Source organism: Capra hircus, chromosome 11 (genome assembly GCF_001704415.2).
Source record: "Capra hircus breed San Clemente chromosome 11, ASM170441v1, whole genome shotgun sequence".
In the NCBI taxonomy this organism is placed as follows: Eukaryota; Metazoa; Chordata; class Mammalia; order Artiodactyla; family Bovidae; genus Capra; species Capra hircus.
Genome location: NC_030818.1, coordinates 104,258,737 through 104,283,092, shown reverse-complemented (window position 1 = coordinate 104,283,092; position 24,356 = coordinate 104,258,737). Strand labels below are relative to the sequence as shown.

Below are 24,356 nucleotides of genomic sequence, written 5' to 3'. Positions count from 1 at the left end.
CTTCCACCTTATTCTGAAAAGTCTTCCCCAGTCAGTGTCATCATCTCGAAGTCCTTTGCATGAGGTGGAGTGATCCACTCTCCACCCAAAGCAAAAGTAGGCTGTCAAGACGGGGGTGACTGGGGTGCCCGAAAGGCTTTGTGAATGCAGATTCCTAGGCCTGACCCTAAACCCTGAGTCAGACTCTGCCCAGGAATTTGCACGCAGTCAGTTGCCCATGGGGACCGGGAACCTGGCAATGGGAAGAAGGTGACATCACCGGGGCTCTGGGCCACTTTGGATGGAGCCTCCCATGTACCCAGACCCGAGGGTCCCGGGAGGCCCAAGGCTGGGGGGTCGTGTGCAGAAGCCAAAACCGTCTGGCACCAACAGACTCCCCTAACCTCTCACCCTGCAGCCTGGCTGGAAGCCCTCTGCTGCCCACTGGAGGGCTGATGTCCACGTTACACACCTTGGCCCGCGTCAGCTAGCACAGGCTGGTGCTGATGGCACCATCCTCGTGGGCGTGGGGAGCAAAGTGGGAGGTCAGTGGTGTGGGGCCACCAGGGCCTCAACACACAGTGGGTGCTGAGTGAAGACAGCGGCTCCTCCAGTGGGCACTCACGCTGCCCTGAAATGCCCCCCAGGCAGAGGGCATCCAGGTTGGGCAGGGGCGGGACCCAGACGAGCCCAGAGCAGAGGAACAGAAGGCTTTCTAACCCAGCCAAAGTTTGGAGAAGCAGCCCAGGGCCCTTCAGGTAATAAGCGACAGCAGCGTGCTGGGTCTGGTAGGAAGATGCTAAGGCGCGGCAGGCTGCCTGTAAGAGCCGCGGAACATTGCTGAGCATGGCTGGCAGTGGTTTGACGGTGGGTACGAGTCACAGCCGCCGGGGTCTGGCACTAAGGGGGCCTGGCCGCTGGGACTGCGCAGGCAGGTGGACAAAGCAGTGACCCAGACAGGGCTGATGCCTCTTGCAGCTGCCCACGGTCCTGGCCGGCTCCAGAGTGCCAGCCAGGCCGCAAGCTGCACCTGCGAGTGCAGACAGGCAGCACACTCGCTCCCAGCTGGCCCAGTTCCCAGTGGCTGCCTGCCTGTCTCCTGGTCCCGGATAATCTGCAAACTGGGTACAGCTGTCCCCTGAGGACCCGGTGAGCGCTCCACCTGGAACTAACCGGGATCTTCCCAGGTGGCGCTAGTGGTAAAGAAAAGACGGGGGTTGAATACGTGGATCGGAGGATCCCCTGGAGGAGGGCATGGCAACCCATTTCAGCATTCTTGCCTGGAGAATTCCAGGGACGGAGGAGCTCTAAGGAAACCGGCCAACCTGAAACTTCTCAAGGGGCGGCTGGCTGGCGGGACGCGGCTGGTGTCCTGCAGGCCGAATCCACCCCAGCCCGCTCGCCGTCCCCAGGCTGGACCCACCGGCCACAGCTCGGGTGCTGTCTCCGCGCACACACACGACATGACACTGCGCGCGTGTGGGCGCCGAGGCGCGGGCGTGTCTGCACGCACGTGCACTCGTGCACACGCACAAACACGTGATTTACCGGAGGCTTGACTCCAGCGCACACGCGGCCCCGCGCCCGCAGCCTCGGGCCGGGAGCCGCATCGCCCGCCGTCTGCACTCCGGGGACGGCCAGCACCCGAAGCTGCAGAACGGTATCTTAAAGCTACAGGCCAAGGGCGAACAGGAAGCGCAGAGACCGGCGCCGTGTGGACCCCAGCGAGCAGCCGGCAACAGACCGTCCGCCCAAAGGCGGCAGCGCGACCCCGAGCATGCGCGGAAGCCGAGGGCCGTACTCCGGGAGCATGCGCACAGCGCGCCCCGACACGCCCACACCCACAGTTCCAAGCGCGGGGCCGCGTCCGGAAGTTCGTGCGGCGGCCCTTCCTTCCTCGCCCTCTGATTCGCTACAAGCCACTTCCGTTTCCGCAGACGGTTTCGCGCCGTCTCCTGACGGAACGCGAGGCGTGTCGCGGTAGGAAGTGCGCTCCTGCCCTGTTTTGTTTCCGGGGGAATCTCTATTCTTTGCGGGACGCTGGGCTTCCGGGTATTCCTCTCAGCCTCTGATTGGCTGATTTTATGAATATATTACAACGCGAAGACCTTTTTTACTTTTTTCCTCTTTTTCTGAAGCACTCTTTTTTCTTCACGCTACAATAAGTAGCAGTTTAGGATGAGCTTTATCGTGCCTCCATGCTGGGTGCGGCCGCCTCCAGCGGTGCGAACTATCAGTCACCATGATCGCACGGCGTCTTTGCTTTAGAGCTTTAAATACGGAGCGCGCAGAAGGAAAGCTGTGTTGTATGAAAGGAGAGAAGGTTAGCACTCCCCTTGACAAGGATGGAAGAGGCTCTCGGGCCTAACAACACGCATACGGTTAAGGCATTGCCACCTACTTCGTGGCATCTAACCACTGTTTTTCTTTTTCTTCGGTTTGCGCGGCTCGTGGCTGTGCACGCAGGGGCGTGTGCGGCTCGTGGGTACGCGGCGTGTGCGGCACGCGACGGCACCGCGACAGCGCAGGCAGGGCTGCGCTACACGTGTGCCGCGGGGACAGGCGCCTACGCGACTCCACTCCCTCCGCTCTTGGAGCTGCTCGGCTTTTCTTCATAACACAGAGTGGCCACGGCTCTCGAGTACCTGGAGCGGGCGTGTCTCACCTCCGCATCCCCACCCAGCCACAGAGTCGGGGGCACGGCCAGGGACGCGCCCCGGCATCCGGACACCCAGGTGGCTTCCGTTTCCCGTCTGAGCGGGGCGCAGGCGCAGGGGCGGGGAGGCGCGGCGCGGCGGGAGGCCCGGGCGGGCGGCGGGCGCCTGCAGGTGGCTGTGCTCGGCGACTCGCGGCTTCTCTCTGCGGCTCCACTCGTAAAGAATCCGCCCGCAGTGCGGGAGACCTGGGTTCGATTCCTGGGTTGGAAGGTCCCCCGGAGAAGGGAACGGCTACCCAGAGCAGCATTCTGGCCTGGAGAATTCCATGGACTGTATGGTCCCTGCCCGCAGAGTCGGTCGGCGCTTTCACTTCCACTTCGGCCCCAGACATTCAAGGAACAAACAGTAGCTGAGCAGCCCGGCTCTGCGGGGAACGGCCCAGGCAGGAGAGGGCCCCAGCCCCAGGAGCTCACATGCTAGACCATTCCAGAGTCTTAATGGACACTTCAGGCAGCGAGCAGAGCACGCGGCAGTGGTCGGGAAGGTGGGGCCCAAGACACCCGGCTCAGGACTGAAGGGAGGGAGTGAGGAGCCAAGGGGACTTCTGGGAGGACCGCCCAGACCAGGAGAGGTGCAGAGGCTTCGCCGCCCAGCCGGGGCGGCTGCAGGGTGGGGTCAGAGGGCAAGGGCTACTGGCCAGGGTGCCAGGAGCAGCAGAGGGTGTCCCACAGCTGAGGGACAGGCCTGGCGGCTCGGAGGGCAGGGTGGAGAAGGTGGGGGGCTGGTCCAGGTCACGAGAAGTGGTCACTCGGGACACACATGAGGTGAAGGTCGGGCACAGGAGCAGGTTTGGGGAGCTGGGGGGCTGTGACTCGGCCCGGACCCCAGGCAGCAGGTCTGGCCTGTGGACCGGACACTGCCACTCATCAGCACGCTGGCCATGTTTAAAGCCACGAGGCCAGTCAGGCCGCTTAGGAGGAGAGCATGGACGGAGGCAAGTGAGGCCCGAGGCCTGGCGGGGCCGTCCCCACGCTCCCAGGCAGTCAGTCTGCCCCCCACCAGCCCCTGCTCTCTGGCCCTCCCACCATCTCCCGAAGGCCTCGCCTCAACCCTCCCCGCTCCCCTGCACCCCAACCTTTTGATGAACAGGTCTAATGTCAGGAAAACACGTGACCTTAAAACAGGCCAAAGATGGCCAGGTGTCCACTCCAGAGCGCCATGCAGGGGTGCCCGCTGTGGTCTAAAGGCCGTTTCACAACCGCCATCGTGGGATGTCCACAGACCCTTATCCTCAGAAACATCAAACCGTGCCCCGTGGGATGTCCACCCCTGGTGTCCTGTGGAGTTTCACCAGTTCTGAATCCCTCTGCAAATCCATTTCCTGCTGCCTGTGTAGAAATCTCCTTTGAACCCGTCGTCACATCTTACAGGTTTCCTCACTGACTTAAGTAAAACCTCCGTGGAGTGTGCACTGGCTGAGTCTGCCTTCCTGCCGTTCCTGACCCCAACGCTCCACCCCTGCCCCATCCCACTCCAGTAACAGCTACATGTTAAGAAAGGTAAGTGCTTCTTTGGGAACAAAATTACAAGACAGGAAATTCTTTATTTTCAAAAAGAGAATGCATTTTTACATAAATCTACAACAGAGAATTCAAATGTAGAAAAAATAAACTATATTCAAGGACACGGCACTCTGCACACATGCCCCTGCCCCGGGGCGAGTCCGACACCAGAACCAACAAAACCCAAAGAACCTCAACCTTGGTCGAGGGAAAACCAAGGCCGCCACCGCCACGCGGCCTCAGCGTCTCCCGCCCAGACGCTCAGGCTCTGCAGGCTCGGGGGTCCCTGCGCTGGAGCGGTTCATTCCTACGGCAGCCGAGCCATTGGCGTTTCTGCTTCTGAAGGGGAGGCTGGGGGAGAGTAGCGGGGTGGTCCCCTGACGCCTGTGACTGTCCTCGGTGCCACAGCGGCTACTGGGCGGCGGCCTCCTGCTTCCTCATCTGCAGAGCTCCCTGGAGGCCGAGGACTGGCCTCGCCACTGGACCCAAGCAGGGGACACGCCTCCACCGCAGAGGCCTCGGGATGCCAGGTAAACCCGCTGCAGGGAGGGGCCCCCGTGAACGGCAGCAGCTCCCTGACCGCGCTGCCCTGCAGTCAGCACCCCCAACTCCCACGGGCCTGCTGGCAGGGAGAGGCCCCTGATCAGAGCCCAGGTGGGCAAGGCGGGTGGATGACACCATCTCCCTGTGAGAAGCCAGCTCCCGAGCCCACCCGTCCTGAGGCTGGTGGCGGGGGGACCAGACCAGGACTGCCTACCCCTGCCCTCGCCAGCGTCTGCCATGGACCACGAGACATCGCAGGGGCCTGGGTGTCTCTGCAAAGAGAAACCCCACCGCCTGCCCGCAGCCCCACACCTACGTGCCGGGAGCTGGCAGGGCACTGGCTAGTCCTCTGCGGTCCTGGGCTCCGCAGGATGGAGTGGACACGGCGTTCAGGGGATCTGCCAGAAATCCTTTCAACCTCCTGCCGACTGTGAGACTTCTCGTAAAAGAGCCATGCGGAGAAGAGCGCCGGGTGAGAGCGCGGCTGCCTTCAGCACGGCTCAGGGTGCTGCTTGTCGTGGGACCAGCCGTGGGACCAACGCAAGCACTGAGGGTGGTCCCCACGCCAGCATCACGGGGGCAACGACCCCAAAGCACAGGCTTTCCATGGACATCACGCAGTGCGCGCTCTGTGCTCCCCAGACAGACTCAGGACGCGTGGTCACGGGCAGGACGCTGTCACCAGAGCGTCACTGAACACACAAGGGACGGCCCTCTGAGACGGGCGGCCAGAGCCCGTGCTGGTGACGGTCACAGCGCTGGCGCCGGGTGATGAAGTCGCAAAAATGGTACAGAATAGTGACCGGAAAAAAACACAACTCGTGATAAATTGAACTTCACCTTTTTGTAATAAAAAATTAAAAATTTCTGTGGACTCTGAACGCAATACAGACTGGGAGCTCTTCCCGGACGGTGAGAAAGGAATTGGCAAAAACGCCACTAGCAACTTCCAGACCCTCGAGTGGGAGACACGCCCCAGCCAAGTTTCTTCAGGGGCAGCTCAGGCCCAAGCCCCACTGGTCCCCGGGCCTGGACCGGGAGCCTCTCCAAGAAGGTGGACCTCCCGGCAGCGGCCGGCACCTCGGGCCTAGCAGTCGCTCTTCCAGAGCTTGATGGTCTTGTCATTCTCCAGGGCGGCCGAGGCGATGATGTTCTCCGTCGGGTGGCACGCCGTCGAGATGACGACGTCTGCAAACAGATGGTCGACGTCAGTGCCCCCCTTGGGCCCGGCCTCCCCACAGGGCCGCCCACCGTGCACTCAGCACACAGAGCCAGGGTTCAGGGCGGGAGGACAGCAGGGGGCCCTGCCCAGACCCTGGCGAGGCAAGGGGTGCCCCATGGGCCAGAGGCATGCTGGGGCCGCCGTCAAGCTCGCAGTGCGGACGTCGCACCCCCCACACCTGCACCACAGCTGCCCCCCTCCCGGCATGGGCCCTGATGCCCTGTGGGGCCGGCTCTGTGAGTCCACCCAGGGCGGGCACAGCAGATCCCGTCATGAGCTGCCCCCGGCATCAGGCAAGTCAGTGCGTTTATAGCTTTTCAGGAAATGGAACCCCAGCATTTTCCCTCTGGCTGGGGCGGCTTCAAGTGAGCCTCTTGAGTGTCCTGCCTGCGCAGCAGAAGCCACAAGCTGACAGCGGAGACCAAAGGCGGTGGGCAGGGGCAGGCCCTGCTCCCAGGGGAACTGCGTTCTTAGGGAGAGGGTGTCGCCCCGGGCAGCTAAGGGCTCCACACTGCTGGCCCCTGAGCGCTGGGGAGAGGAGCATGGAGGGGGCGCCCAGGAGGAGCCCGGGTCAACAGCGCCACCTCCACATGGGGCCCCAGACATTCCCGGGAGGCCACGGGCCACAGTGACTTCAGAGCTGGGCAGCTGGCTGCTGGGAATGAGCAGTTAAAGCTGGGGCCAGACCGTCCCAACAGCCCCACAAGGGGAGGCATCAGACCGTCCCCCGACAGCCCTGAATCAGGAGGCACCGCCCTGACGCCGGGCAGTGCCGGCGGCAGCTGACACCCCGCTCACCTGTGTGGCCCTGAAGCTTCTGCACAATCTCCTTGGTCTGCAGGTTCCAGATGTAGACGAGGTTGTCCTCCGAGCCTGACACGATCCACTGCGTTCAGCAGGGGGCAGGGGCACAGGGAGAGAGCTGGGTCAGGGCGCCTGTGCAGCCCGACCACAGTCTGCGCCCACGGCCCTGGCAGGGCATGCAGCCCCCAAACTATCCCCGTCCAGACGCCGTCCCACCGCCTGGCCCTCGCCTCGGGGCGGCTTCTGGGACGCTGGCTGTCAGTCACAGCCCAGCTGCTCACCACAAGGCTCCTGCCTGAGCCTGAGGGTCGGGAGGGTGCCAGTGAGGCCCAGGCAGAGGGGGCAAGGCGTCCCCAAACAAGCAGGCTGCAGAGGGGGCCTTCATACTGATAACGTCCAGAAAGCTCCCGCCTGCTCTGTGGGTGAGAGGACCGGGCCTGCCTGCAGGAGGGGCCGGGGAGCCGCAGGGCTGGAAGACGACTCACCTTCCCCCCGGTGACGGAGAAGTTGGCGAATATGCAGTACTTCTCGTTCTTGTGGCCCGTGTACGTCTTCAGGCACTGAAACGGCCAGGGACGCCGCTCAGCCACGGCCGCCCTGCGCCCCAGGTGACCGCCCGGCCGTGACTGGACGGCTCTATGAGCACCGTGAGCCCCGCCCCACAGCCCACCCAGGCCAAGCTCTAACCCGCATCGCGGGCACATTTGCACCGAACCAACTCCACAGTCACACTCTGCGCCCCGAGGCCATAGCCCAGGACACTCAGGAGCCCTGGAGACCCTCGCTGTGGTCACCCACCTTGCCTTTGCTGTAGTCCCAGAGCTTCAGCGTGCTGCAAGGCAGAGGGGCCGGGTCAGCGCACGGCGCTCAGGGGCAGGGGCCCCGCGAGGCAGCCGGGGTGGGGGGGGGGGAGGATGCCCGAGAGGACCATGGGAGCCCCAGGCACGCCGGTAAGGGGTCCTCAGGGCCCCTGTGAAGGGTGAGGGAAGCCTGTCCAGCACAGCCTTTCCTCCTCCCGGGGCGGACCCTGCGGGCAGCCCACCTGCACAGGAGGCTGAGCCCCAACAACCCCCAGGAGGGTGGCTGACGGCCAGTGATGCCCGCCCGCAGCTGTTCGGGCAACAGCAGCGTGCCCACCACCCCTCGGGCAGGAGGGTCCCCGGTGCCCCAGCTGCACAGACGGGCCCCCGGCGTGGCCCCGGCAGGGAGGGACGGTCTCGGGCTGGGGCCTGGCCGCACACCCACGCCGGGCAGGCACGGCAACGCTTACTTGTCCAAGGTGGCGGCCAGGATGTACTTGCCATTCGGAGAGAACTTCACAAAGGACACGGGGGGGTTGTCGTCATCTGCGTGGAGCACAGATGTGGCTGCCGGGGGGCCCTGGCTGCCGGGGGGGCTCCCCCACCACCGCCCAGTGAGGTCACCACCACGTGTGCGCACACTGCCACCGCCCACCACTCGTGCCAGCATGAGAGCCGCTCCGCCCCGTGACCCCCGGACAGGAGCGCTTCAGGAACAAAGGCCTTGGGGCCAGACGGCCTCAGGAGGCCGGGCCTTCAGGCGCCCCCCGGCCACTTCCCCTCAGGGCACAGAGAAGGCCTCGGGGTGGCCGTCTCGCACGGGGCTTGCCCACACCCAGCTGCCCTGCGGACACAGCCACCAGGATTCAGTGGGCCTGAAGGTTCTCCTGAAGGTCACAGTGGGTCAGCGCAGGTTCCCCCTGGAAACCACCTGGCTATGCCACGCCCACAGCCCCACTCCTGACTGTGGGGGCAGCGCGCCCGGGGGCCCTAGGGAGGCGGGGCGGAGCTGCTGGCTGGGCAGGGCCAGCCTGGGAGGCACGTGGCCCGGTGACCGCGCCGCCCCCGCCTGTGGAGGAGCCCCGAGTGCACCCTGGTGAGGGGCCGCGTGGCCCTGGGTCCCGAGCACCGGGGCGGCCCACGAGTTACCACCTCGGGGGGCCCAGGCCTGCGCCCCGCGCACAGGGGGCCGCTGCTCTCTCTGCCGGGCAGACACTGGAAAGGCACAGGGGGGTGCGTGAGGGCTGCCCCGCAGCTGGGACAAGCTCGACCAAGGATGGCCTGAGGGCCTGACGCCCCAGAGCCAAGGTCGGGTGGGGCAGCTGCCTGTAACCTCGGGCCTCGGCTCCCGCCCAGCTGTGGGGCGGCCACAAGCTCAGCTAGAAGCCCTCACTCGGCCACGGGCACGAGTACACAGGTGGAGGCGCCCAGACCCAGGGACGGTGCCACGTCTTGGTCAGAGCGCGCAGAGTGAGAAAACTGCAGAGGCCACCGGGGACCCGCCCCACCCTCCTGCCCTAAGCCTGGCTGCGCAGACCGTGCCGCAGAGGCAGGTTACGTTAGTCGAGGAGGCTGTGTGGGCCTCAGGGACCAAGCCGATCTGACCAGCCTCCTGGGACCTGCAGGAGGAGGTGGGGACGCCCACAGAGGGCTCGCAGGGAGGCCACGGAGAGGGCCCAGGCGGAGCCAGCCCTGCCCACGCCCTGGCCGTGGACTCCGGCCTCCAGACGCGGGCACAGGTTTCTACTGTTGAAGCCACATACCCAGCCTGCAGAGTCCTGTGATGGTGGCCGGAGCAGACCCTCAGAGCCACGCCTGCCCCCACAACAGCCCAGGGCAGGAGGCAGGCCCGGCCCGTGGAGCCCGCCAACTCACCTGACACGGCAGAGGCCTTCCATCGGGTCTCAGAGATCGGCCGCCCGACAGTAACCCCTCCCCGCCCCCGTCAGCCTCGCAGGCCCGAGGCCCTGGGGGCCCCTCAGCCACCCTCTGGTCACACATACACCCTGCCCGGCGGCACCGCTGGCCACACAGAGCACGCTGCCTTTCCACGGCACCACCCCCACCCCCAGCACAGCCCCACACAGTCTGCAGAGACCCCGGAGCCTCCAGCCCCAGCAGACGGGGCTTGCGGAGGGCCCCAGCCAGGCTGGACGGCAAAGCTGAGCGGGAAGGAGCCAGGGAGGAGGGATGGCCGGGGAGGAGGAGCCCCCGCGGGAGAAAGGGCGTCCCTGAAGGATGCGGCCGCAGGCCTCCCCCACTCACCGATGAGCGTCTTTAGGCACTGGCCCGAGGCGGTGTCCCAGATCCGACTGCAAAGCAACAGGCACAGCGGTGACCTCGGGGCCCGGGCCCGCCTCCCGTCCTGATGCCTCGCTCCCGCGCTCAGTCTCTCTCAGCGCCACGGGGAGACAGTGGAGGAGGGCAAGGCTGGCCCGCTCCGCACCCGCGGCCACCGGCCTGACCCGGCCGCCTGCAGGCTCTGCAGGCACCAGCACGCCAAGCACGCAGCCCCGGGGGCAGCGCTTCTCACACAGACAGCGTCATCGCGGGCGCTCGTCTGGATGGCCTCTGGTTCAGGGACAAGAGAGCCTGTTCTAAGAGCCGACACTCCCCGGCTGGACGTGCGGGCGTCACACCAAGCCAGCCGGGGTGCACGTGCGGCTTCTGCCAGCACGACACCCCAGGTCCTAGAGATCAGCCTCGGTCCACTCCTCACACCACGACTTTCTCTTCCTCTCACGTCAGCTGGAAATCCCAAGGTGCACTGAGCGATGAAGGAAACAGGGACGTGCGGACTGTCCACAGGCCACACACGGCTCCTCACACGTAGCACACACACGGCCTGCGGCCCCGCCGGCCCCGCCGCGCCCCGGGAGCCCTGCTGCAGAGCCGCCGCCGGCTGAGTGCACTCACACACAGCCGGGCCCGCACGGCCAGGCCCTCCGCACAGCCCCAGCCGGTCCTGACCCCCCTGGCCTCCTGCAGCTGCACCTGCTCGCCCCGTCTCGGCCCCCGGCCGAGGCCCCGTCTCTGCCAGCCCACCTACCCACCTCTCCCAAGCCTGGACCGACGCGCTCTGTTTCAGGTGTGTTTCTTGAAAACGAGTGTTCAGAGGGCTTTGACCCACACTTGCCAGCGTCTCCTGCGGGGCACAGCCAGGCCCACGGCAGCGCACACCGCGCGGCCGGGCGCTGCCGCGGTTTCTTACGCACGTCGTTTTTGTTGCTCTAGCTTCTCTTATCAGGGCTAAATGTGGACAAATTTCTTTCTCCCTCGTAGCTGGAGAGCCCCCTGTGGGCCACGGGTCTGGCCAGTGACTGCTGTGACACCACTCTGCACCCCCAGACCGCACTCACACGTGATGAGTCAGCTTACAGCATCCTCCCTACACCTCCCCGCACATCTCACAGCGTCCAGACAGCACGCCCACCGCGAGTGTCGAGGCCACGGGCCTGGCCTCAGACAGCGAGCTCTGGAGACGATGCCCCACCTCCCCCCGCCCCCGACACGGCCCCTGGGAAGGGACCTGGGCGCTCAGCACCTTCTCAGGACCCTGACGTCCCCAGCAGGGCACGCGACGATGCGCACGTCGGCACACCTTTCCTCCACCCCCCCCCCCCCACCAGGGCCACGAGCTTAGGACGCCCAACCTCCAGGGCCCACAGGGAGCCACGACCGGGACAGCTGCACCTCCCCCACCCCACCTGCCCCAGGGGCCCGCCCAGGGAGCAGAGGCTTCCGCCAGATGCCCAGAGGCACAGACAGTGCAAGGAAAGGCCTTTAGATATTTGCTGGCTCAGGCAAGCCAGACTGTCACTTACCAGAGGCCATCATAGCTGCTGGAAACGATCAAGGATCCGTCTCGATTAAAGTGAACCTGAGGATGAAGGAGAGGGAGGAACAGAAGCTCACGCTGAGACCCTCGACACAGAATGGCCCACGGGGCCAGCTCCCGCATTCCAGCCCCACAGCAAAGACACACACACGGGGCAGCGCTGAGCCTCTGGCTCCCCGAGACTCAAGAGACACACGAGCAACGTAGAGCAGCGCTGAGCCCCCCTGACTCCCCGAGACACACGAGCAACGTGGAGCAGCGCTGAGCCCCCTGACTCCCCGAGACTCACGAGACACACGAGCAACGTGGAGCAGCGCTGAGCCCCCCGACTCCTCGAGACCCTGAGAGACACACGAGCGATGTGGACGAGGTGGCCACTGCCGCCCGGGGCCTCAAGCAAGTTTGCTTCGTGACGGAGACACACGAAGAAAACCAAGCCCGAAAATGTCTGGAGGCTTTCAATCACGGACCACAAAACACACGGGGGAAAGGGAACACACACGGCCAACCCAGGCCCCTGCTCCGCGGGGAGAGGCCCAGCTGGCCGGAGCCTGTCTGTGGACGCGGGCACGGTGGTGGTCTGAGCACGGCTTCCATCGAGAGAGGAGAGTCAGGAGAGACACCCACCTATTCAGACACTCGCGAGTGTCGCTCACGCGCGTACCCCTGCCCATTGAGCACCCCCAGAACCACGAGGCACCCACATCGCTGCTCCGAGTGCCCAGACTCCGACCCCCGGGATGCCCAAGCCAGCATGAGCTTTCCAGACAAGGCGGGAACACGACCCAGGCTACTCCAAACCGTGTGGCTGGGGAGAGGCGCAGCCTCCAGGTGGGAGGCGGGCCTGGGCTGTCTCCACACCAGACTCTACCTGAATGCACGACGGGGTCGGACGAGACACCCCTGCTGAGCGGGAGCCACCTGACCAGCCCTGGCCCCCGACTGGCTGGTCTTTGGTTTGCCCTCTCTTTCTTCCGGCTGGCTCTCTGCTTGAACAGCAAGAGCAATCAACGTCGGCAGCTCGAGTCCTGGGCAGGACGAGCCGCCTCACAGCAAACGACCCCGGGGGGGCATCGTGCGTGCTGCTGCACACGGTGCCTGCCCTGTGCGAGGCCCCAGAGCCTGCATCTCCCACGCTCCCAGCGAAGGCCGGCCCGGGGCCACAGCTGGGAGAGCCGCCGTCCACCTGGCCCAGGGCCCGGGACGGGGCCGCGTGTGCCCCTTCCACGTCTCAGCCGCTGCGGCAGGAAGCACCAGGTGAAACGAGCCTGAGGTACTTCATTTCACCCAGCGTCCCCTGGAGGAGGGCAAGGCAGCCCACGCCAGCGTTCTCGCCTGGAGAATCCTGCGGACAGACGAGCCCGGGGGCTACAGTCCGCGGGGGTACAGAGTCAGACACGACGGAAGCACACACGCGCGCCCACGTCTGAAACACCACCTCAACACATCACCAGCATTAGAAGTCACCAGCGGGACACCTGGCTCTCCCTCTCGGTGCTCGGAGTCCTGGAAACCCGCGAGGCTCGCTTTCTCCCACTCCCTCACACCTGAGTCGGGACGTAGCCCGGGTGACCAGGGGCCTCCGTGTGGACGACGTGGTCCCTGAGGAGCCGTGGCTGCCGGCCCCGCCCGGCGCCCCCGCGGCTACCTCTCCCCGCCCTCTGCCCCACGTGCTCCTCAGCCTCCCAAGGCAACTTTCTCACAAACTCGCAGCACCTGAGCTCATCACACTCAACGCTTTGAACCTGCAAACTGATCTGACGGAAGCCCCTCGCAGGTGATGCTGAGAGGGCCCAGAGCCCGCAGGGCGCCCCGCCGTGATCCTGACACGTTCAGAGGGCACAGCCAGCAAACACAACGAGGCATCCCTCTGCACCAGCGCCGGGGGAGGGCAGGAGAGCCACACTGAGCACGACACACCCAGCGGCACGCAGACCCAGGCTCTGCCAACACCCGCCCATGGGCGCCGCGGCACAACCGTGCCGCCCTGGGCTTCTCCCCTCTCCACGGAGTGAGAGCCGCCAGCCGGCGCCCACCGGGGGGACCAGCAGGTGTCGGCCACCAGCAGGCACAGAGCTGGAAGGAGCCCCAGACCCTCACCCAAGCGGGCAGAGCTGCAGCAGGACACCCTGACCTGCAGCCCCCCTCCCTCCAACAGCAGGGGTGCGCTGGAGAACACGGCTTTAAAACCACAGCGGGCACCGTCCTTGCAGCCCCAGGCATGGGCCATGACATGGGGCCAGCGGGCCACGCCCGAGGCCAGCACCGTGCCAGGCGCTTCAAGCAGCCCATCCAGGTCAGTCGCTCAGTCGTGTCCGACTCTTTGCAACCCCATGGACCGCAGCACGCCAGGCCTCCCTCTCCATCACCAACTCCTGGAGCTTGCTCGAACTCATGTCCATTGACTCAGTGATGCCATCCAACCATCTCATCCTCTGTCGTCTCCTTTTCCTCCTGCCCTCAATCTTTCCCAGCATCAGGGTCTTTTCCAGTGAGTCAGCTCTTTGCATCAGGTGGCCAAAGTATTGGCGTTTCAGCCTCAGCATCAGTCCCTCCGATGAATATTCAGGGTCGATTTCCTTTAGGATGGACTGGTTGGATCTCCTTGCAGTCCAAGGAACTCTCAAGAGTCTTCTCCAACACAATTTAAATGCATCAATTCTTCAGCGCTCAGCTTTCTTTTACAGTCCAGCTCTCACATCCATTCATGACCACTGGAAAAACCACAGCCTTGACTAGACGGACCTTTGTTGGAAAAGTCATGTCTCCGCTCTTTAACATGCTATGGAAGTTGGTCACAGTTTTCCTTCCAAGGACCAAGCGTCTTTTAATTTCATGGCTGCAGTCACCATCTGCAGTGATTTTTGAGCCCCAAAAATAAAGCCTGTCACTGTTTCCACTGTTTCCCCATCTGTTTGCCATGGAGTGATGGGAACTGGATACCATGATCTTAGTTTTCTGAATGTTGAGTTTTAACCCAGCTTTTCCACTCTCCTCTTTCATCGAGAGGCTCTTTAGTTCTTCGCTTTCTGCCATAAGGGTGGTGTCATCTGCATGTCTGAGGTTACTGATATTTCTCCCGGCAATCTTGATTCCAGCTTGTGCTTCATCCAGCCCCGAGTTTCTCATGATGCACTCTGCATGTTAAGTTAAATAAGCACGGTGACAATAACTAGCTCATTACACGTCCCCAAAAGGTCAAGGCCCTGAGCGCGGCATCCGTGGGACAAAGGCTTCCCATGGCTGAGAACGGTTAAAATCGCTCACCTACAGGACCTCAGGACCTGAAAAGGACCAACCGTTCGGTAACAAGACAGCCTGTTTCCACGTGACTCCTTCTGCTTTTCAAAAGGTAAACTTGGCTAAAAAGCCACTTCTGGCTCTTTGTTGACAAAGAGACACTTTGCCTAATCCATGCATGGGGCAGTTTATGGCACATGGGTAGTTTAACCCTTGCACACTCACCCCACGCACGGGGGCACCCAGAACAGCCACTGTGGACCACGCAGGGAGGATACCTTCCCCTCGACTCCCCACCATGACCCCGGGACGCTCTGCCCACTACAGTCACCGCCATACCACACTCACCACACCAGTGGTCAACACCTGCACCGCTCAGCCCTTGCAGACCCGGCTCCCTGCCTGCCCTGTGAGACCCCATGCAGGGGCACCTCCCGCCCCCACCCCCTGGGCACAGGTCCCCAAGCACAGCCTCTGCCGTCGGGGCGGCGGCGGGACTCACGGCCGAGACGGGGTCTGAGTGGGCCGGCAAGGTCTTGAGGCACTTCCCCGTCTTCACGTCCCATATCCGCACGCTCTCATCAAACTGAAGGCAAAGAGAGAGGGGACGGCGGTTCCAAGGGTGGAGCAGAGTGGGCAGCTCCCTGGCCCCGAACCCCTCAGCGAGCAGCCCGGGAGCGCCCCCCGCCCCGCCCAGGGCAGCCACACACTTACAGAGCCCGAGACGATGAGGTTGGACTGGGGGTTGAAGTTACAGCAAAAGACGTAATTGCTGTGTCCCTTCAGGGTCTTCAGACACTTTCCCTAAAATGACATCGTTCCTGGGGATTATGTCCCCAAATATCGGCGTCAGGGTGACCCTGCCCCACCCAACCCGCAACAGCAGAAAAGCGCCTGACGACACACAGCCGCTCACCAGCCGCACCGTGTCCCGAGCTTACCGAGCTCACGTCCCAGATCTTCAGGGTTTTGTCATCTGAGGCGGAAACAAGGAGGTTAGAATCTGACGACCAGGCCACGTCGGATATGCCCTGCGGGAGGAGACATACGGTCGTCGCTTTGACAAAACGGGACTAGCCAGCCAAAGTCAGACCCCCAACGTTCAACTGAAGATAACCAGACGTCACGCCCTCAGCTCGGGAGGACTGCACAGATGGACGCACAAGCCTGGCCCAGAAGCCTGTTCCCTGAGGCTGTGCCAGGCCTGCAGTCGGGCACAAATGCACCTGAGGAGGCCAAAGCTGGGAGGCAAATCACCACCTAAAAAACTGGGAAGGAGGCCCGAGTGGGGGGCTCCGACCTTAACCTGGCAGGCCTGAGAGTTGGGGTCCCCACGCCCAGCAGCAGCTTCAGTCAGGGTGGGGCGGAGACCTACCAGCTTGTGACCAGAGATGGTTTTCTCAAATTTCCCATCGTACGCTCCCCAAATCTTAATGAGTTTATCTGCAGCTGAAAGAAAGCAACGACAGGCCATCAAGGTCTCCAGCCAACACCTGGGCTGCCCACAGCCGCACCCGAGAAGCCACGGTCCCCAGCACCCGTCACCAGGCTCCCCCGCCTGGCCCGTCTCTGCAGAGTCTAGCCCAGCAGTCACAGGGCAGGGGCACCTACACGAGCTCGCCAGCCACTCCCCCCAGCAGGCGCCCCGCCCGCTCGTCCCTGCAGAATCTCAGCGCCAGGCACAGGGCAGAGTCTCGACCAGCAGCCACAGGCAGGGGCACCTACACGAGCTCGCCAGCCACTCCCCGTTGGGGCTGAACTTCACGGAGGACACAGCTTTCGTGTGGCCGGCCAGGGTGAACTTAAGAGCGTAGTTTGGCTTCACCGGCGTGGGCTGTTAAGGAGACAGCGCTGGTCAGCAAACAGTTACCCCACTGCCCACTGATCGCCAGTCTGGACGTGACGCCCAAGGTGTAAGGTCAAGCTCTGGACAGCGCCTCCGAGAGCCCTTATCCGCCTGAACACACGTGCCTGACCCTGAGCCTAGACTTCCTGCACCAGCCCTGCTTCTCCCGTACTCTGCCATCCAGACTAGAAACACGGGGACCCCTCCCAGAGGCACCCGCCCCCCACCGTGCAGCCGGGAGCCCCAGCAGCACCAGCCCTGCTTCAGCAGTCCCCTACCCGTGACAAGGTCTGCCCCCCAAGCTCCCCTGAATCCTGCGCCCTTGGGCAGACCTGCCTGTTGCCTGCGGGCTACTCCACAGGGAAGGGTGGGACCACAGTTGGAGAGCTTAACAAGAGACGTTGTCTGGGTCTCATAGAGACTCTTACAATCAAGACCAAGGGTTGACAAAGCCCCCTCCCTAGGTGACAGGTGGGGCATCCCCAACACGGCCCATAAAAGCACTGGCTGGGAATGTGGTTTGGAGTAAAAGCCGGCACTGTTTCAGTGGGAAGGGAGAACAGGCTTATGCACTTGAAATAACATTTCCAAGCGTCTCGCAGCCTCCGTGCCCTGGCCATTCCCCGGGGCCCCCGGGGCCGCACCTTGCTCTGTGTGGCAGAGGATGACGGGGTGGGCTGTGCTCGGGCGGCCTCCGTCTCCGGCTTCTTCTCCTCGGTCGCCATGGCTCTGCAGCGCCCCAGGCGGAGAGGTCACAGCCCCGAGTGGAGGACGCGCCGTGGGCTGGCGTCTGCCGGTCCAAGCCTGCAGCGGGGGACAGGCCGACACACAAACCACGTTGCAAAGATGGGCGCCCTCCAGGGACCCCCGGGTGGTGCCGTGGTTAAGAGTCTGCTTTTCCACGGCTGGGGCCGTGGGTTTAATCCCTGATCAGGGAACTAAGACCCCATATGCCGCATGGTCCAGCCAAAAATAAATAAACTTACAAATAAAATATATCAAAAAGCTAGCGTCCAGGAAAGAGAACACACAGAGGACGGCCTTCCTGAGCCCTGCAGCGGGTGCTGGCCCAGGCTGGGGGCCGCTCCACCCCCTCCTCCTAGTCCTTCACAGACGTTGCTGCTCTCGCCCCACCTTCAGCAGCGATTCCTGCTTTGTTACCCACACGTCTGCAGAAACACAGCAAAGTCCAGGCAGACAGAAGGCAATTCTCTGAAAGATCCCCTGACGCGCTCAAAGCAAATCAGGGCCTCCCTGGCGGCTCCGTGGTAAGGAACCCGTCTGCCAAAGCAGGAGTCACGGGTTCGATCCCTGGTCTGGGAAGATTCCACGTTCGTGGAACAACAAAGCCCGCGCACCACAACTGCTCAGCCTGCGCTCTCGAGCCGGGAACCGCAACGACAGAGCTCACGCGGGGCCGCTCCTGAAGCCAACTACTGAAGCGCCCCAGAGCCATGCTCCGCAACAAGAGGGAGCTCATGCAGCAAGACTCGGCAGTGCCAAAAATTAAAAGATGTATTAATAATAATAAAAAAGTAACCAGCATCCCTTGATCAGGAAACAAACGCGCCAAGTGACGGGAGCCGAGCTGCAGGAATGCATCCAAGCCCCCAACAGCACTCCCAGCGATGCAACAGGGCCGAGAGCAGGAGCGCAGCCCCCGCGGCCCTCCTCCCGGGCTCAAGTCCGCCGAGCGCAGGCTGCAGACACATGGCCCCGTGAAGAATGCTGACAGCGAGAGGCTCGCTGTCCCTGGTGAGGCGGCCACCAGGCAGCCGGGAAGCACAGCCCGGAGCCGGCCCTGCCGTGGAGTCCCTACCGCCCGGCCTTCCTAGAAGCCGTCGCCTGAAGCACACCCAGACGCCTTGCCAGCCAGCTCGCTGCCGAAGATGGAGAGACTGCGGCGTGCAAGCGGGAACCTGGGGAACACCCATGCCAAGAGCCTGGCTTCCCCTGTCACAGGAGGACATGCCATTACTGGGATACGTGGCACAGAAGCCAGGTGACTCTGGAAACAAGGGAAGGCATTATTCCAGAGCAGAGCCACCGAGACATCCCCCAAGCATCGCGGACCATCCAAGTCCGGAAGCTGGCACCACCGTGGGCCAAGGCGTTTACACACTGTAAGTTCCAGCTCGGCGCTGAAAACTGCAGTCACACCGAGGCGGAACGAGTGGAAGCCGTCCAAAAGCACGTGCCCGGTCTCTTCCTGGAGGAGAACCCATCAAGCAACGCAGCAGTGCAGAGCCGGCCGGCCACCTGCTGCGAGGACCACGGCCCAGGGACGGAGCGGGCTCGCCCAGAGAGGAGCGGGGGAGGCCAGGGGCTGGTCGGTAAACCTGCCCAGAGGCAAGGTGCGGGCACAAAGCCGCGGCTCAGGAAGTGCTGGCTACTCGGTGAATACCGTTAGTGCAACCAGGCCCCGCCAATGGACCCAAGTGCTGCCTTCCCCTGGGTGGGCGGCACACTGGGTGGGCAGAGGAGCCAGGGCTCAGAGCTGGAGGGTCTGTTTCACAGAAGCCGGCCCCTGAGGGAGCCAGACCACAGCTAGGGCTGACAGAGGGGAAGCCCGAGGCGTGTCCACACCGAAAGCAAGTGGGAACAGAAGAGGCTCCGTTAGGGATGGGACGGCAGCTCTGAGGCCTGAGTAGCTCCTGTCAGCATAAAAGCCGAGACCTCCAGGTGAGGCGCGACTCCCGCAAACCTGCTGCCCTCGGCTGAGGAGCAGGGATACACAGGAGGTCTCACAGAGAAGGTGCCCGACTCCTCCCAGCTCAGCCCCTGCCCAACCCTTCCTTCAGCAAATCATTAACTGCACAAAACATCAGCCCAACTCTTGCAAATACAATCGCGCGACTCTTAAGGTGTGGAGCCAGCCTCCAGAGCAATTACCAACAGACCCCTCTTGACACCCAGGTGAGCCCGGCCACCCAAGGCTGAGCCAACCGACTTGGGGGGTGGGGTGTGCTCTTGGTCAACCGGTAAAAGGCAAAACGCTCGGGGCTCCATCCCAGAGACTGGGCCCTCGCCCATGGGAAGAGAGAGGGGCCTCGAGCCGCCGGAGAGTCTGGGACCCCCGCTCTCGGCACTCCACCCGGGTTCTCAGACGCGCCAGCTTACCTCTCTGCCTCCTAAGGAGCCTCGCCAAGCTCGGAGGCAGTGTCTCGCTCAGGACCTGCCAGCGTCGACAGGGAACCTGGGCGAGAAGAAACGGGGTGAGAAGGCTCCGGGGGGCATCTTCCGCACCCCCGGAACGGCTCTCGCAGGCCAGGCTGCAAGGGGTCTGAGGTTCCACTGCGGGAGCGCGGTGCGCTGTCCGTGGCCGCGGGCGGCCCCGCGAGCCCCGGAGCCCCGGGCCTTCCGGCGAGAAGGGGGCCCGGCTGCCGTGGGCAGGGGGGCGGGAGGGCGGCGGGCTGCGGTGGGGGCGGCTCCGCAGCTGAGGGCACCCAGGCGCGGGCTGGCCCAGTGGGTCGGGGTCTCTCTCTCTCTGGAAGCAGAGGGGGCGCCGCGCACGGCTGCGCCGCGGGGTCGTAGTCCCGGGGCCGGGGGGCTCGCCACCTGACCGCTGGGGGCGGGGAGGCCCCCCAGGCTCGGCGGTCCGGCCGGGCCCGTTCGCGCCGGGCTCGCGTCAGGGCAGAGGGCCGCCGGGCCGCCCGGCAGGGAGGAGGCGCGCGGCGCCCAGAGGCGAGACGGCCGGCGCGGGGCGTCCGCGCTGCGAGGCCCGGCGGGGCTGGACCCGCGCCGGGCCCGGGCCGCCGGAACACGTGCGGCGGCGGGGGCCGCGGGGGGCGCCGGCGTCCGCCCCGGCCCCGCGCCCCCCGGGACGTGCCCGCCGGCCCGGCGGCCCCCGCTTACCTGCCCGGGGCGGCGAGCGGACTGAGGCGGGCGCTCCGGGCGTCGCGTCGGCCGCCGCCTGGGCGGGAGCCGGGCCGAGCTTGACTAGGCGGCTGGGCGGCAGCGCGCGTGCGCGGGCGCGGGGGGGGCGGGCGGAGGCGGACGGGGCGGGGCCAGCGCACAAAGCCGGCCTCTCGGAGCGGAGCTACGGGAGGCGACGAGGAACAGAACGCCTCGGCCCGGCTCACCGCCTTAAAGGGACAGTGTGCCGCGCGCGCCCTCTGCTTTAAGGCGTTAACCCTAGTAGTGGCTCGTTGGAAAAGACCGCGATGCTGGGAGAGATTGAAGGCGGGAGGAGAAGGGGACGACAGAGGATGAGATGGTGGGATGGCATCACCGACTCGATGGACATGAGCAAGCTCTGGGAGATGGTGAGGGACAGGGAGGCCTGGCGTGCTGCAGTCCATGGGGTCGCAAAGAGTCGGAGGCGACTGAGCGACTGAACTGAACTGGTAGTGACGAGTTCAGGTCCTTCTGCACCTTCTAAACACTGAAGTATGGTGATGCCTACAGGAAGTACTTGCGCGCCCCTTGGGTGTTCACATCTTGAGCGCGCCCTGCAGCAGCGCCCCAGGGAGGAGCCGAGCTCCCCGTCCCCGGGATTAGCGGGGCGCTGGAGGTGTCGCGTCTCTCCACAGCCGTGCAAGCCGGGGAGCAGCGGCGGCGGCCGCGTCCACAGCCCCCGGCGCGCCTAGGCGGTTCTCCGCGTGGCATCTCCATTAATATCGGGACACCCCTGTGTGGGGCCCTGGCCTTTCAACTTGGAAGAGAGGAACCTTGAGCTCCGAAAGGTTCAGAACCTGGACTCGGAGCTGCGCCCACCGGCTCCCCCGCAGGATCTGCGGCGGAGTCGGCGGGGCCTTCCCGCCCCTGGGTCAAGAGTTGTCTCCTGAGCCCCCAGCGCGGAGATGCGAACTGTCGCTGCGTGCGGGCTACTCTGGGGTCTGCGGGGTGATGGCCCAGACAGGTATTATTATCTCCTCGGGTTACAGACGGGGAAGGGGAGGCCCGGAGCGGAGGGATCAGCGGCCCAGGAGAAGCCGGAGCCCGTGTTCTGGCCCCAAATCCTGTGCATTCTCACCCCGGCTGCCCTGCTCCTGCTACCCTCTAGGTCTTAGAATCGCGGGTGGTCTCCGGAGCCCTATGGCCCCTACCTGGGCCCTTGGACAGAATTTCGTGCAGCCCCTTGTTTCCCGATTAAAAATGGGAACTCCGAATATGACCCAGGAACCCGTGCAAACAAAAGGGCAGAGCATTTGAAACGGAAATGCCCGGGGAATATGAGTTGTCATAGATACAGGAGCCAAGCTGGCAGCTGGCTGGAGTCAGCCCTTGCCAAGGAGGATGCCAGGGCTGGTGAAGTCCCTGTCTGACCCTGCCTGGCAAGGAGGCCGTGGCTACCAAAGGTAACAAAACCAGCTCTGGACGAAGCAGGGCATCTGCTTCCACCCGGCTGCCTGGGCCCAAACAGAGCCCATTAGGAGCACCCCTCTGTTCCCGCTCAGACAGCTCTCCTGGCCCTCCGCTTCCCTGCCTTCCTACTCCGCTGCTGCCTCCCAGCTGGCTTTTTCCAAACCTCTGAAACACCGTCTGAACTAAACTCTTGGGTCCAAATCGGGTCCAAATCCAGTCTCTGCTGGCGGGGGTGACCAGACTGGTCTCCATCCTGTAGCCTAGAGCCACCCGCAGACTGAGCACCCCAGATTCCAGCCCCAAGCCGAACGTACTTCTAACTCTAGAACTGAGACGCAGACCAGGTTCCTCAGTAAATGGGGCTTGCACTCCTCCTCTCCCCACTGGCCCCCTACTGCCCCACCCCACCCCCACCCCCACCTCCCAGATAAAGCCCTGCAGTGAAAAGGAAACAATTAATCTTCTAGATCTCTCGAGTGTTTTTGCAGTCCATCCTGTGGTCATAGCTAAAATCCTGAAGCCAAACAGTGTATTGATAGCAGGTAAAGCAAATTAACGGAGAAGGCAATGGCAACCCGCTCCAGCACTCTTGCCTGGGGAATTCCATGGGCAGAGGAGCCTGGAAGGAGTCTGCAGTCCATGGGGTCGCTAAGAGTAGGACACGACTGAGTGACTTCACGTTCAGTTTTCACTTTCATGCATTGGAGAAGGAGATGGCAATCCACTCCAGTGTTCTTGCCTGGAGAATCCCAGGGACAGAGGAGCCTGGTGGGCTGCCGTCTGTGGGGTCGCACAGAGTCGGACACGACTGAAGCGACTTAGCAGCAGCAGCAAGACAATTTAAACAAGGCAGGTGATCTGTTTATTGTCTCGTTTTAAATCCTTTGCTGCTGCTGCTAAGTCACTTCAATCGTGTCCAACTCTGTGCGACCCTACGGACAGCAGCCACCAGGCTCCTCTGTCCCTGGGGTTTTCCAGGCAAGAATACTGGAGTGGGTTGCCATTTCCTTCTCCAAAATCCTTTTCTACCCCTCCCCAAATATGGTCAGACTTAGGAAAATCACAAGTGGAAATGGAAGAGAGGGATAAAAGAGGAGAAAACATTTTGGAGCTTTGTTTCTTTTTTAGAACATTAACTGTGCTTTGGCCTGCAGGAACTAACTGGCCAATGAACTTGTTTCCATAAACATTTTTTAGAAATACAGCATATCTCCGGGCTGTCCCCTCAGCCTGAAAACACAAGCATGTCCGGGCGCCCTCTCCACTCACCTGGGTCCCCCCGCCAGGCTCTCCGGCTCCCCAGGGCGCCCTTACCTTCCCCCACAGCCTAAGCCAGTCCACTGGGGCTTCCTCTCCCGACCCTCAAACCTAGTGAGTCTTCCTGGCTGTGTTTTGCACGCTCCTAGCTCCTTCCCAGTGGAAACACTCATCTTTCCTTGTAATGCCTAGTTCAGTGTTTCCTGGCTGAGCTGAGTCGGGTTCCCTATCACAGCACTCTGGGGAGGTAGCTGGGACAAGAGGAGGGGAAGCACCGGCCACTTTAGTTAGTTTGTTACATATGTTGCCTCTCTGCACGTTCCCAGCAAGCCAGAAGCAAGTTGCTTTACAGCTTTTCACAATGCAGAAACTGAGGTTGAGAATAAGCGAGGCTGAGAAACTGCCCAAGGACATAGACAATCGGCACAACCACGGAAGCCAGGACTGGGAAGGCAGAGGCTGCACTCCCAACCACCAGACCACAAAATGCTCACTTAGTGCTGCTTATCAGAGGGATGGAAGGATGGGTAGAAGGTGGGTGGTTGGGTGGGTGTGGCTGGTAGGATGGGTGTGGCTGGTAGGATGGGTGCGGGTGGTTGGATGGATGGTGGGTGGTTGAGGGGATGGTGGGTGGTTGGGGGGATGGTGGGTGGTTGGATGGATGTGGGTGGCTGGATGGATGGTGGATAGTTGGATGGGTGAGGGTGGCTGGAAGGATGGTGGGTGGTTGGTTGGATGTGGGTGGTTGCATGGATGTGGGTGGTGGATGGATGTGGGTGGTTGGATGGATGGTGGATAGTTGGATGGATGATGGGTGGTTGGATGGATGTGGGTGGCTGGATGGATGGTGGGTGGTTGGACGGATGTCTGTGGTTGGATGGATGGTGGGTGGTTGGATAGATGGTGGATAGTTGGATGGGTGTGGGTGGTTGGATGGATGGTGGGTGGTTGGACGGATGTGGGTGGTTGGATGGATGGTGGGTGGTGGATGGATGTGGGTGGTTGGATGGTGGGTGGTTGGACGGATGTGGGTGGTGGATGGATGTGGGTGTGGGTGGTTGCATGGGTGTGGGTCGTTGGCTGGATGTGGGTGGCTGGACGGATGTGGGTGGCTGGACGGATGTGGGTGGCTGGATGGATGGTGGGTGGTTGGATGGATGTTGGGTGGTTGGATGGATGTGGGTGGTTGCATGGATGGTGGGTGGTTGGATGGATGTGGGTGGTTGGATGGATGTGGGTGGTTGGATGGATGGTGGGTGGTTGGATGGATGTGGGTGGTTGGATGGATGGTGGGTGGTTGG

The 24,356-nt window shown here is 63.2% G+C and overlaps 1 protein-coding gene and 1 long non-coding RNA gene across 3 annotated transcripts; one reads left to right on the top strand and one right to left on the bottom strand.

Annotated features, from left to right (window-relative positions):
• On the top strand, positions 2,771 to 5,607 carry LOC108637176. Of its 2 annotated transcripts, XR_001918894.1 has the most exons (3): positions 2,771 to 3,180; positions 4,067 to 4,195; positions 4,607 to 5,607. It is a non-coding gene; the product is annotated as an uncharacterized LOC108637176 (long non-coding RNA). The 2 variants fall into 2 exon arrangements; XR_001918893.1 differs by having other exon boundaries at positions 2,771 to 4,195.
• On the bottom strand, positions 4,239 to 20,453 carry WDR5 (WD repeat domain 5). The gene is made up of 15 exons (XM_018056173.1): positions 20,347 to 20,453; positions 19,612 to 19,687; positions 17,136 to 17,295; positions 16,371 to 16,479; positions 16,021 to 16,094; positions 15,587 to 15,676; positions 15,360 to 15,449; positions 15,148 to 15,231; positions 11,392 to 11,447; positions 9,833 to 9,879; positions 8,038 to 8,113; positions 7,566 to 7,599; positions 7,253 to 7,327; positions 6,762 to 6,849; positions 4,239 to 5,929 (listed from the first exon to the last, which is right to left on the bottom strand). The coding sequence occupies exons 3-15, from the start codon at positions 17,214 to 17,216 to the stop codon at positions 5,829 to 5,831; spliced, it is 1,005 nt and encodes a 334-aa protein (XP_017911662.1). The 5' UTR covers positions 17,217 to 17,295; positions 19,612 to 19,687; positions 20,347 to 20,453; the 3' UTR covers positions 4,239 to 5,828.

What these genes read in the sequence shown, in the direction of transcription:
- WDR5 (XM_018056173.1), bottom strand. Translation starts at nt 17,216, where the DNA reads ATGGCGACCGAGGAGAAGAAGCCGGAGACGGAGGCCGCCCGAGCACAG. An exon ending in ACTCAGACCCCGTCTCGGCC is followed by an intron (nt 11,448 to 15,147) that starts GTGAGTCCCGCC and finishes CTTCATCCTCAG; the next exon opens with GTTCACTTTAATCGAGACGG. An exon ending in AGCAGCTATGATGGCCTCTG is followed by an intron (nt 9,880 to 11,391) that starts GTAAGTGACAGT and finishes GTTGCTTTGCAG; the next exon opens with TCGGATCTGGGACACCGCCT.